Genomic DNA, 13523 nt, shown 5'->3' with positions numbered 1-13523 from the left:
TAATATATTATTGATCATGTGTATTAAGGAAATGTTATTTTCATGAAAAAGCATATTACTTAGTTCTTCTATCACAATGTTCTTCAATTTTCCGATATATATGTATGTTGTCTTTTGATGATGGGCAATATGTGATATAAAGCAATGCAAAAAAATGATACATCGAGATTGCAGTTGTATAGATTACATAAAATAGTTTATTTTGAAACTATCACAATGAAAAAAAAATAAAATTATATATTATTATTTAGAGGATGTTGTCTGTACGTCAAGATTTCGGATGTTAATTTTCAGGAGAAAGAATGTGAATATACACTTAAGTTACAAGGTGTCATGTGCAGCTTTTATCACAGTAAGAAAAACAATGTATATGATGTGACAATTTTGAGGATATTTTCTTTACATAAAGATTTGAGGTGTGAAGTCTCGGGAGAAAGTATGGACATGTAGGTACAATTAAAGTTACCAGGTGTCCTACACATGACCACAACATACAAGTTGCTTTTGAAAAGGTGAGGCCATATTATGATTCTATTGTTACAAAGTTATAATTTTGATATTTTTTGTTGTAGACAAAATATCTGCATACTACTTAAAAAGGGTACTTTTTGTACATTAGTCGTCAGATCGGTAAAGTAGATAAGAATGACTTTGTCCTCATCTTAATGTTGTTTATCATGTTCAAGAATGCTCAGTATCTTTATTTGTTATGATGAATGGATTTATCTTTATAGTCATATTTCATGTATTTTATAAGAAAAGGAAAGAAAAAAGAAAAATAAAGATATTCTGTATTATAGTGTGTTTAGTGTGATCAATCACAGATATGGGATCCCAGAGGTCTTGGTATTTCTAGTAGGCTGAAAATTGATTGGTCATCAATAGGGACAGAAAGGAAACTACATATGAAATTTGTGACGGATCCATCAAGTACTTGCCAAGAAATAGCAGTAAAAGACCTTGATCGTCAAAACCTAAGATGGACGGCTGTCGGCCATTTTGTTTTCTTTGCAGACTCAAAATTCAATGACACCACTAGGGACCAAGAGAAACCAAAATACAAAACTTTCGAGAGATTCATCCAATGACCCCAAGAAATAGCTACAACGATCTATAGGCGGCCGTTTTGTTTTTCTGGTCAGCATAAACAAATTATAGTAATAAGAAAATAGGGACCAAGGGGAACATACATATCAAATTTTGAGAAGTATCCATTTAGCACTTCGCCAGAAATAGTGACAAACTATTACTGTAAAATTCTTGATAGGCGCCTGTCGGTCTTGTTGTATTTCGGATCAGTCCGAAGATTTAACAATGCACAAGCGGAGAACCTAAATAAGATAAAAAGCTTCTAATTCTTCTTAAGAAATGGCCATAACATGAATTGTTTTGGGACAGACGCATAAACAACGGACCGCCATCTGATGAAGATGACAGAGTCGTCATCGGCTTTATGAAACTCCATGAACAGATTTACGGTAAAAAGCCGACTAAAAATTTGCAACGTTATCTGAATACCAAATTTACAGATCCAAGTGACAAAGCCCAAAACTGGCCACAATTGCCACAGAAGTTATTTCTCAGTTTATTCGAATGGTGAATACCTTAATTAAAAACAGCAAAAAAGTACCAAAATTAATTTTTTGGAAATGTATTGTGGTCTTTCCAGGAAAGGAAGAAAATGAGAAAAAAATATTGAGTTATCTATGTACTTATTAACTTGTTAATGCATGTTGGTGTCTTTTCAAATGAAGAAAAATATTAATCAGTTGTGCTGATTTCGTGCTGCTTTTTGTCAAAGTAAATAAATACGCAAGAACCTGTTTCTAAAAACTGTGTGATGAGAACAAGTATAAGCAAATATTTATTTATGTATGTGCAACCACTTATTTGCATCATTTATTTAATAATAATACATTCTATGTTGCTGAACAAAAAAAGTCCATGATTTTGGACAATAAATATCGTTATTTCTTGAACGAATTTAATCCGATTACTAAATAACACCTCTCCCTTATCTCCCCTCACTCTGTACTATTGTCAAAAATGATAAGAAATATTTGTTGTAGAAATATTATCATAACTTTTATTTCCATTAATCAGAGAACCATATCACTGGCGCATTTCATGTCAGCATTTTTTTTTCGATTTTAAAAGGCCTGAAGAAAAACAAAAACATAAAAAAAAATAAAATAAAATAAAAAGCAACATTTGAACAAGGTTGATTGTGGTAGACTTATGAAATTATGAAAAGTGAAAAATAATAACTTCTGTTGCCATTATTTTCAGTTTAAATATCCCCAGCTGACAAGACTAAAACTTTTAAGAACATTAGTACAGACGCCCTCACAGATGTGATAAAAATAAAACCGTTGTGAATCTTTTTGTCTATGAATAACATTTTAATCAAATCAACAATGTATCAATGACACACAAAAATAAATATTAAAAATAAGCAAACAAAAAGGACAGTCGTACCATCAATATAACAGCAGTGATGGAGAATTATTCAACTAAACATGATGTAGTTTATTTTCAAAATGAGTCAGTCTGATTGTAAACAATTTTAAATTGGCTACGACTCATCCTGTGTCTCAAGCAGTAGGAATAAACATATATGAACACTATTTAACATTCCACAGTTACTAGAGCTGAACCTGAGTAATACTCATCAGGTAAATGTATATTCTTCATCTTCTGAATGGCGTTAGTGCTTTGTATTGAAACTCAACGCCTGATACACGGAATCTTTGCTGATTTGTCTTGTTCATTTCATTAATTCGATTTCATAGCTTCAGCAAGTTGTTAAATATAGTTTATGATATAGTATTAATCAAAAGAGTCACGTTTGAAAAAAAAAGTAAATTTCTTTCTAACGTATGACATATGTTGTGCTTGTTGGCAAGCATGAGCATTTAAACAGAACAAAAATCAATACTCAAATCTCGTGGGGGAGGGGGAACAAAAAACAAAAACAGGAAGCTATATTCAACTTAATTTGTAGCCCAAGTTCATATCCAGCCCTCAGAACATTAGTCATTAGTCATTAGCATTAGTCATCAAACGAACCACTGACTAGATTAAATTTGAATGATAAATTCAAATACGACTTTAACCAAGTTTTCCGTCATCCAAACTGAGATGAACAAATAGTAGTTCAAAATATTTGAAGTTATGACACTGTTTTATTATCTTTATCTCTAAAATAATGCATTAATTCTAGAGACCACAAAAAGTGTCAGTTCGAAAATCTATTACTCGCAGTACTATGCTGTCAATAAACTGATATATGAATTATATGGGAGGAAACGATGCATGAACAAGAACACTCATATCAAAGTAATACATATCGAAAAAAAATACACTGAAAGTGCAAGTCAACATATTGGAACATGCTTTCAGCAACTTGAATAATTAACCTATATGAATACAATTATATCACAGATAAATTGTAATAAATAAAATCAACAACATTATTTCATATACATCATTCTCATTACGAGTACAATAGGATGTCTTCCTGGTGATCCAGTTATCTCTTTTGTCAGTCTCAATATCTGCCACACTCTAACAGATTCACAATCAAACTACTCACAATCAATCAGCTGTCACGCAACATAATCGTTTCAAGTCCATCATGCTCCTAGAGCACCTGTCTCAGAATTCAGTCACCTCATAACCAAAATCGTGACCATTGATACGAAATGTTTAGATTACTTGGATACGGGAAATTTACAATGAGACCCTACCGTAATTATTCGCCGTCTTCCTAATCAGCCACACGTTCACACCTGCACGTGTAGGTTTTTGTTACTCACTATCTCCCCTAAAAACTCTCTTTTTCACACCTGCTCTTGCTTATTTTGTTTACTGATCAAACGTTATTCACATTCACATACTTAATCGTACTCTCTAATTCTATTAGAATATACAACTGCAACTCTCACGCGCAAGGCAGCGCTCAACAGTCATAACTTGTTTATTAACCGTAACAGTTTTGCAGTACAATTTCAGTCCAGTTTACCATACACAATCAAAGTAATCAGACTCATACAACGTAACATAACACTTTACGGTGATCAATACTGGAAGTGAATTCTCACTTTTAAATCAGCCGAGTTAAGAGCTACGATCACTTGCACAAGTGCCATTGATGACATGGCCATCATATTCGTATCTGATAGTCTGCGGGATCTGTAGATTTCCTCCTAACGGCGCCATTGTCGGATGAACCTACCATTGTTTGTCTGCAAAAAATAAAAGCACACACCAATCTGTAAACAAAATCGCAATTCTTACTGAAAATCGTCGAAAACTACAGCAATATATTAATAAAATCACAAATGACATTTCAACGATGTAAGAGTATAAGAAGCAAACCAGATGTTGAAATTTGTACATGAATTATTAATGAATATGATATATAATAATAACGTCAACACGCCATTTTTTTTTTTAATTTGAGATAAATACTCTAAACGTTATATACTGGTCTCGTCCATATTTGTATATAATGGACATTAGGTAAGTGAGATTTCCAAGGTTTTAAGTTACGAACACCATTAAGTTAATAAATTATTGATATATTTATAAATCTGTGTATGCTTGACATAACATTTGCGATGACAAGTTGTAATATTTTGACAAACTAGGTACTCACGATCTGTAAATTTTTGATGCCTGCTTTAGACTGTTGCTCGCATATGTGTCTCTACCAGTGGTCATATCGATAGAGGTGATATTTTTCCTTGGTGAAGAAGGCTGAGTAACCCACGACCGGGACTATTAAAATTAAGGTATCGTTTTACTATAAATTGAAACAACACAAACTCTCAAATATATAACAACTCTAAAATGTCTGGTCGAACAATGGTTTGAATTTAATAGCAAAGCAGAAACATGTGAACTAATTATATCACATACGAATAATTTTTGCTGGTTTATTTAATGCGGTATTGCAGCGATGAAGCCTAACCGAACATTAACTTAATTGGCACATCTAAATAATGAAATGTAATCACCGATTTATAATGAAGTTAAACCAAACCCAAACTCATGCATAGTGTTAAAGAAAAGGAAGCTTCTGGTGCATGCGTTTTAAAAAAAACTCCTGATTAAGAAGCTACTTCTGAAGTTGATCAAAACTAGTAGCGATAAACTTAAAATTCCTTCCAACAAAATTGAAATCAAGAAGTTCGTACACTAAATTTATGTTCGCCATAGACTAATCTCAAGATTTCCGTAACTCTACTGAATAGAAAAAATGATGATGACAGAGGAAAATTTTGATCCGTGTCCTATCATGACCTATGACCTTGAAACCATGATTTATCGAATCCTCTACCTTATGATTATAGATTGCATACTTCTTGTCCATGGTCACGACTTCATCGATAAGGGAATGATTTGAGGTTGTATTGAAGAACAACATTATACTCTAAACCTGATAACACTGATATACTATCACAGACACAGCAATTACGATATTTCTAAACGAAATGTTCCAAATATTTCTTCAACAACCCACGTTCCATCGCAGATGTTAACTTACTGAAATTAATCATTACAGACTAAAACGTTGTAGAGGTGAATTACAAACAAGCTTCCGAATAAAATGTTTTGACTGGCAACTGCGATGTATTTAATATTACATCGGTGTTCACAACATTGTGTGAGGTGAGTATGTCCATGCTGTATAAAAACACATTCAATGAATCTAAGTTCCTGATTTAAATAAAGCATATTTTCTTTCAGTTTTCACTCCTTTTTATAATATTATTTACGGTAATATGTGATGATATGGGATTTCTGAGATGAGCGGTATACTATAACACTGTAATCTCATGGTTTTAAATAACTTTCAGGTCCTATCCTCATTCACTGAAAGGTAGTTTCTCCTTTAAAACAAACATACATAAAAAAACCGTCTCTTACTTTTGAAAATAACCAAACCCAATGTATGAATATTTAACGACCGATTACGTTTTTAACATGAGAAAGTATTTTCAATTTATGCAATATGCACAACGACTGGTATTTTAAATAATTTACTACAAAAATATCGAGAATAAAGTTTTCCTTGTCCCATCAAACAATAAATATCATGCCACATTTTCAATTAAATCCACCTTCTTATATTTTAGTTTAAAAACATGCTGGTGTATTAGCAAAAACAATAACAATTACTTGTTACGATGAACATGACACCATGCACTAATGCTAAAAAAATTCGTAAAAATTGTGTACGACCGTAAACATATGACACGTTACTACACAAGTTTGTATGTGTAAGTCGGCATTGTGTAACATGTAAACTGCAAGGAAATTTTTGTCGGAATTAATGTACCTTATGACCATTAATGGATGGAATCTGAAAATTTAAAACAGAACTTGAATCAATCCAAACTCTTACCAAAAACAAAATATATGTTCAATAGGTCACATAAGGAAAATAAACACTGCAATTAAAAAATAAATATACACTGAAGTGTAATAATGTGGTATTCATACAAATTAATTTCGTATCGAATATCGATATATTATCAAACCATTTTCAAAACATCACCTCTGGTCATGCCGATATCAACCTGTCTTTAGCATATATTCCTTGATTCGCGTACTACAAAGCCAGAACAAGATTTGAAGAACAATACATACAAAGAACAGGATCTAGATGGATGGCTAATCTCAAAGATGTACCTGTTACAATTCAAATTAGCAGCAACATTACAACTAGCCAAACCACAATTCGATATCTCTGTATCAAATTTCAAGCTTGAAGGGGGACATCTTTCTTGGATTTAAATTCATAAAAAGGGAAATTAATATCCCATTGCGTTATATGTAATAGGTAACATGTTTTATGAATGAAAAATGACAGTTAATGTATGACGTGTGTGATTCACCCAATAAGATAGAACACAATAAATAGCATCTTCAAACAAAAACATATACCAGTATAATGTATATGTAAAAGCAATATTTGTCAAAGCTGAAAATCATTATTTTTTCAAGTGACATTAATTTAAGAAAAAAAAAAGAAAGAAAAAGCAAATCAAGTAGGAAAAATATAGTAATCCAAGGGAAAGATTATAAAAAGTTCTTATTGAATGATATATTGACGGTGGCTAATACACTCCTCAACTCATTCTGGCACTCATATCAACCAATTCGAATAAGTGTTATCATATATTCAATTTACATTATTCCAAATTCAATGTATAACATAAGATAGGTCGAGTAACATATGCGTTTATGTTTAGTGTTTATCATTGCTATACATGTATTCATTGACAAATAAACAATTGTGATAGTAATAAAAGGGGTATTATGATATTACAGACGGTAAAAAACGTACCTTGTAAAAATCTTATTTTTCAGTTTACAGTCCCTAAGGATCGACTTTATAGCACAGTCTGTCAGTGATTAGCAGTTAGGTCTGAATATACAGCAGGGCACAGGACAAGATACAACTAGCGGGCATGCTGTATTACACAGCTGGCCTACCTTACGGCTGGAGTAAAGTGTTACTACAGGGCAGTCATGAGCTTCCCTCTGTCCCTGATCGGATTTAAATGGTGCACATTTATTTATTTGTAAAATGACAAAGATGTAATTTGCAGTAATTCGATCCATTTTCTGCTAAATATACATTTCAATCCATGCAGAAACCACTGCGTGAATACAAATCTTCTAGTTGTATATGTACGTTGACACATAAAAAAATCACTATAGATAATGACACAATATCATAGTCGTTCTGGAGACGGGCAGAGTGAGTATTCAGAGTGAAAAAAGATGATGATTTTTTCCTTTGAATATAATTCGATACAAATTGTGAGCATATGGGGATTATTGAGTGTCATTTGTGAAAACAGGGCTTCATTGATTAGTATCTGTAATTCATACATCCGAATTCTTGCGAATTTACAGCCACTTTTTCATTTATCCATTATATGTAATCCTGTGGGATAAATATATTTCCGACTTTATCTTACTGTAAGGAATAGATAAAGTGATTCCATAGCAAACGACGATGGCTATTGAGATTAATGTATTCCTAACACAAAAGTTACACACAAACATATTTATGATCTTATATTCGTTTTCATTAAGTTTCATAAAGCAAATATTAAATTGAAAAGAAATTAGGATCCCTCATATCACATGATAGATAATTCAAGTAAAGTGGAAAACGAACATTTCCACAGGAAGCCATTTCGGCTTCTTATTAGTGGCCTCCACTCCATTGGTATGTCACATTGAGTCTTCAGTGTGCCATTTCATTATCAACACCTGACATCACAATAAGTTATATTACACATGTGTAATAGGTAAAACATATTCCATGGTTATATTCACAGAATAACAAGTCAATCGTGATCAACCACAATGATTAAAAACACGTTTCATTAAACTATCCGCACCAATATAAAATCACATTCACATTACTCAACAAACGTCTTAAATAATACCACATTATATAAATAAATATGTACTACAGCTTCAAAATATTCGGGTTAAAAATAAAGGGAAACACTAAAGACGAATCAAGAAATAAACATGAGACGCATCACACATTTGTGAAATGTGAACGTGGCGGATGTATCGTACCTACAGACTATAACTTCATATCAATTTTAAGGTTTTATAGCACGAAAATGTATTATTTTATTGGAGGCGAGCATGCTGTATGGAATGGAATGTGCATTAAACTTGTTGATAGATTGCAAAAAGCGACGAGAAATAATGTGAAAATCAGATGAGACACTGTAGTGTAATAAACATGCATAAACACGTGAATAATAAATAGTGATAATATAAGTAGTAGTAGTACAGAAAGCTCACGTAGAAATAATAGCTTTACAAAAGATTTTGCTTCAATCGCATTATAAACAACTAAATTTGGACTTTTTATGACATTCACATTCTGAAGACTGTGCTGTACTTTGAAGAGATCTCCGAGTGTGATGTACGTGGACTATAGAAAGGATGTGTTTATAATACTGACAGACTACGTAGAGCTGGCGTCCTTTGTTAAATACGATACAACATATCTATATATATCTATATATACCTAGTGGTGACATTTTACCTTCGCATAACTAGCCTCGGGATTCAGAGAGTTGAGTTTGGCCTAATAAAAAATACATCATATATTAAATATAAATATAAAGTAATCTCCCATAGCAACCAGAATTAGACATTTCGTTATGCATGGAAACTCAGCTAACTTCGAATTTCTGTATCTGTTATTCCATATAATAGGAACAACGGATATTGAACGATTAATGAAACGTAACTGAAAACAAAATTTGGGAAAAAGGGTAAAACCACAATGTGTATGATACAACAAAAGTAAGGTTGTTGTATGATAGAAAATTGAATTTAAGGGAAACATTTAACAACATGATACAAAATAACTCTTACTTTTGTCCGAATTTCCTTGGCCACAACATCAAGGTCTTTGGTCACTTCTTTTTGACTCATTTTGTTCATGTTTATAGTAAGGGCCTACAATTAGACATGCATATAAATTTATGTAGCTACAAAAACTTTAATGGTAAAACCAGTTTTTTTTCTCAAATAAATGTGCCTTTACATTTTCCATACAGTATATTCTGCTGTTACTGAAGTACTAAAGGGACTTTCAGTTTTACTATTCAAATAGTTTTTTGCTAAGGCACAAATATATTATCTTCAATGAAGAAATGGGAAAATCCCCATGCACTAATAGTTCATTAACAAAATGTAGACAGAGGGACAATATGGAATTTAGTATATTTTAATGATAAATAACTGACAATGAAAAAAAAACCAGTATTTCACTTATTTATTTAAAAGCGAGATTTATTTTAACAGAAATAGATCTATCTTATTTCGTTAGATAAATATTGATATCAAATAAGCCAAGATATGTCAGATATATATATATATACGTACCTTCCAGTTGATGAGTTCATAGCTGTGAGGATCATGCGGAACAGGCAGCCCGATTTTTACCTTCTTTACGTCATGTTTAACTGAAAGGACAAACTATGTAATTAATGCTACCGTACTTTTACTTTAATTTATAATATTCCAAAAGAAAGTTGTATAGAAAACACGAATTCTTCTCTAGAAACCATTGAATTAAAGGTAACTCCGTATCATACTAATTAGCTTTCCTAACGAAAATTATTAATCATTTTTTAAAAATATCTACAGTGACTGTGTAACGTTACTGTTTTTCAGAAATATCAACAAAATATACATTAAATAAATGAAAAAATTTCCATGACTTATTGGTATATAAAATGGACGAAATATATCATTTACCAGAATGATTTATAATCACATGACAAAATTGATCGGTATTTGTGGTGCAAATATACTTTCCAGAATAACGAAAATTACTTACACATATTGTAAGATCTTTCAAATTCAAAAACCAATTCCGAGAGAGACTGAAACATGCAGTAACTTGCTTATAAAATACATTAATACACATGTATAAACGCAACGTTTAATGAATTTAACATACATAGTATATATGCAAATTATGAGAAAAAATGTCTGAAAAATTATGAAGAAAATGTCTGGACACGTGCACGTTACAAGAAAATAGAATTCATCCAGGACTCAAAAAAATGTCGAGAAAATATCTTAAATTTGATTAAATTTGTCTAGTAAAACGTCTTAAACTCGATTTAATTTGTCCAGTACATTTTTAGATGATATTTTTTACTTGTGGTAAATTACCTTATAGACAACAGGTTTGTACATCAGTTCATCCCTCCTGCTCATACCAATGGAACCATATTTACCAGCATAATATATCCCTAGTACTACATGTCTATGTACATTTCCACCAAACACACTCTTAAAACTTAGCGGAAAGCGTTCGACACCAAGAAAACCATTGGTTAAAAATCTGTTTTGTGTAAAGGATGACGTTGCACAAGATTGTAGCAGTAACCATCTTCGAAATATTTCAAAGGTAAAAACTAAAGAGGAAGTCTTTAAAATCAAAACCAAATTTAAAACGTTTACGGAAATTGAATATAATTATCTTACAAAGTACACTATTAATCTACAATAAATAAATGATTAATCAATTAATAATTAGATAGAGCTAATTCAGAAATATCGTTAAACAATTCAAAAGATTGGTTTTAGACTTGAAAGTCAATAATCTTTATTTATGTAAAGGTAATTAATCATCAATAATTTAATTTTGACAGAAGGATACAACCCAAGAATCACAGCCTCCAAGCATTTGATGGGAAGAGCTTCTTTAATCATTTCTCTGGCACAGTCCATCAACCTTCATTACAGGGAAAAATAAAGCAACATGATATAATGAATCATGGAAATATGTGTCTATCGTGTTCACATGATTAAATCGGACCAATAATATTGCTTGTAAAATTGGTTAACAATAAAGCGATGAGTATATCATAATACATTGCTAACAATGTGCGATAAATGAAAAAATATATAATATAATTAAACATGTGGAATGACAGAAACAACTTACCCTGATAGTGGTCTCTGCTTCCTGATTTCAAAAAACTGTGTTCCGGTATGATTATATCTTAATCACATTAAGGAAACATTCATAACAGACACATGATAAAATGGCATCCAGTGTTTCTTGCGTGAGACAAGACGGCTAGTAAACGATTTTATGATAAAGGATTTTCTTTCTATTTTCGCAACTGTCGTACAAACACGCTAGTATTTTCAAATATACAATCTTTAATATTCCTGGTTTATATTTAGAATGTTATAAAAGGATTAATCGGTATGTTCACAGTAAATGATTCAGTTTTTTCCTGATATGCTTAAAATTCAGGTTTGAACGACACCTTAAATTTATCTAGCATATAGAATACTATTATGATCTTTTATTAGCGCGCGAAAAGAAAAATAACCCGTCCTCCATGGTACTCGGACTAATGGCTCTTGTTCTCTGTACATAATGCACCTATATATCAATAAGTCTGGTATTGTTTCTAGATGCAAGTATGGAGGGAAAACTAGAGCTCTGTGTTATATAATCACTGTACCTTCCCATCGGTGAGTGCCGTTCGAACCTAACGGATAAATGCGTTTAAAGAGCATTTTCTGAGACCAGCACTATACAGTAACCAAATCTGGTCTGTAATTGGATTGAAAGTTTACAACTGAAATTGGTACATAAAAACGGAACTGCAACACCATTTTCATTTAATGATGATAGACATAAAAAAATGTCAAGCTTTAACAAGAACGTGGAATACTATACGTCCCTGAATTTGAGCACTGACAATAATTTATCCAATTGTATTCGAAACAAAATTTTATAAGTATGGTTTGTAAATACGTTTTGTACTTCAGCATAAAATGGTGGAGTAAATCAATCAGGCAGATTTGAAAGACCTTTTTGTGTTTTTGGACTGAGTGATTTTATCAATGTTAAGAAGTTTATATCCCTCGTGAAAGTACTGCAGCAACTACTTTGTATGTGGCGCAATTTTGACATTTATCTTCAAATCATATCACTTATCTCAATTAAGGGTATTAATAAATTTGTTTATTGTTACCATTATTCAAATGACTGATCCCTTCTAAAGGATACTGAAGCGACTTCATGTAGTTTTGAACCTTATCCAGTCGTTCTTGTGCAGGCATGGAAGACGGAAAGTTTAATGGTGCCTGTTGTATAGGAATCTGAAAAAAAAATTGTTTTTGATTTTCGATACAGATATAAGTGGTACTGACAAAACATACAACATTTATCATCAGATAGCATGCTTACACGTCTTCAATTGCACTTGCTTTCAATGAATTATTTACTCCTCGTTAATATTAATGGCTGCTGCACTGTCATTCATCTTATTATGAATAACCACAATGCTGGAATGCCTTTCTAGTAACACATGTATGATTTATCAATATACGGGTTCAATCGGATATGTTACGAAAGATGGTATTGTTTGCCGTAAGAAAATAAACTAATTGTATCTTCTATTATACCAGAGTTTGCAATACAGAAATGTATCTTTAACCATAATGCTCTATGCCAATAATTTGGAAGTACGTTTAGTATTTAGCATTTTACTTTATATTAAGCATACAGTGCTTGTACAATTGAATAAGATTTTGTCATTTGATTAAATCTTACCTGAGGTAGATCAGATTTATTTCTAATTTTGTTGATCATGCTGTAACCATCTGGATGTATTCTCGACACGTGATCCCACATTCGATCCCATGTCCTATTGTCAATTGGAAATCCACTTTTGTTAACCCAAAATAGAACTCCGTTTTCTTCATGTGTGTCATCGTCATTTCCACCTTTAGATCCTTTAACTGTCTTCACCCTTACACAACCCTTTTCTTCCTCTTCTGGGGGTTCAGAAACACGAACGAGTGTTCCAAATGGTGGTAGTTGATCCCGTTGTTTGGATTTCGACATGGTAAACTAAGCTTGTATACAGTGTATATTTGAATATATGTCAATATTTTGAACTTTCCATGTGAAAGATCAATCCAAACGT

The 13523-nt window shown here is 32.0% G+C and overlaps 1 protein-coding gene across 1 annotated transcript; it reads right to left on the bottom strand.

Moving 5' to 3' along the window:
- Window positions 1–4165: 4165 nt before the first annotated feature.
- LOC132550851 (tubulinyl-Tyr carboxypeptidase 2-like) lies at window positions 4166–13441 on the bottom strand. The gene is given in 11 exon segments (XM_060214943.1): window positions 4166–4247; window positions 4661–4782; window positions 9077–9136; window positions 9430–9513; window positions 9943–10022; window positions 10400–10445; window positions 10741–10912; window positions 11231–11305; window positions 11519–11575; window positions 12602–12693; window positions 13148–13441. Coding segments are annotated over 11 exon segments (1164 nt in total).
- Window positions 13442–13523: the final 82 nt, after the last annotated feature.

Source organism: Ylistrum balloti, unplaced genomic scaffold (assembly GCF_031769215.1).
Source record: "Ylistrum balloti isolate Yb309-2 unplaced genomic scaffold, AGI_CSIRO_Ybal_v1 Utg370152, whole genome shotgun sequence".
Taxonomy (NCBI): domain Eukaryota; kingdom Metazoa; phylum Mollusca; class Bivalvia; order Pectinida; family Pectinidae; genus Ylistrum; species Ylistrum balloti.
Note: the sequence above shows the minus strand (reverse complement) of the source record. Positions and strands in the feature narration are given on the sequence as shown.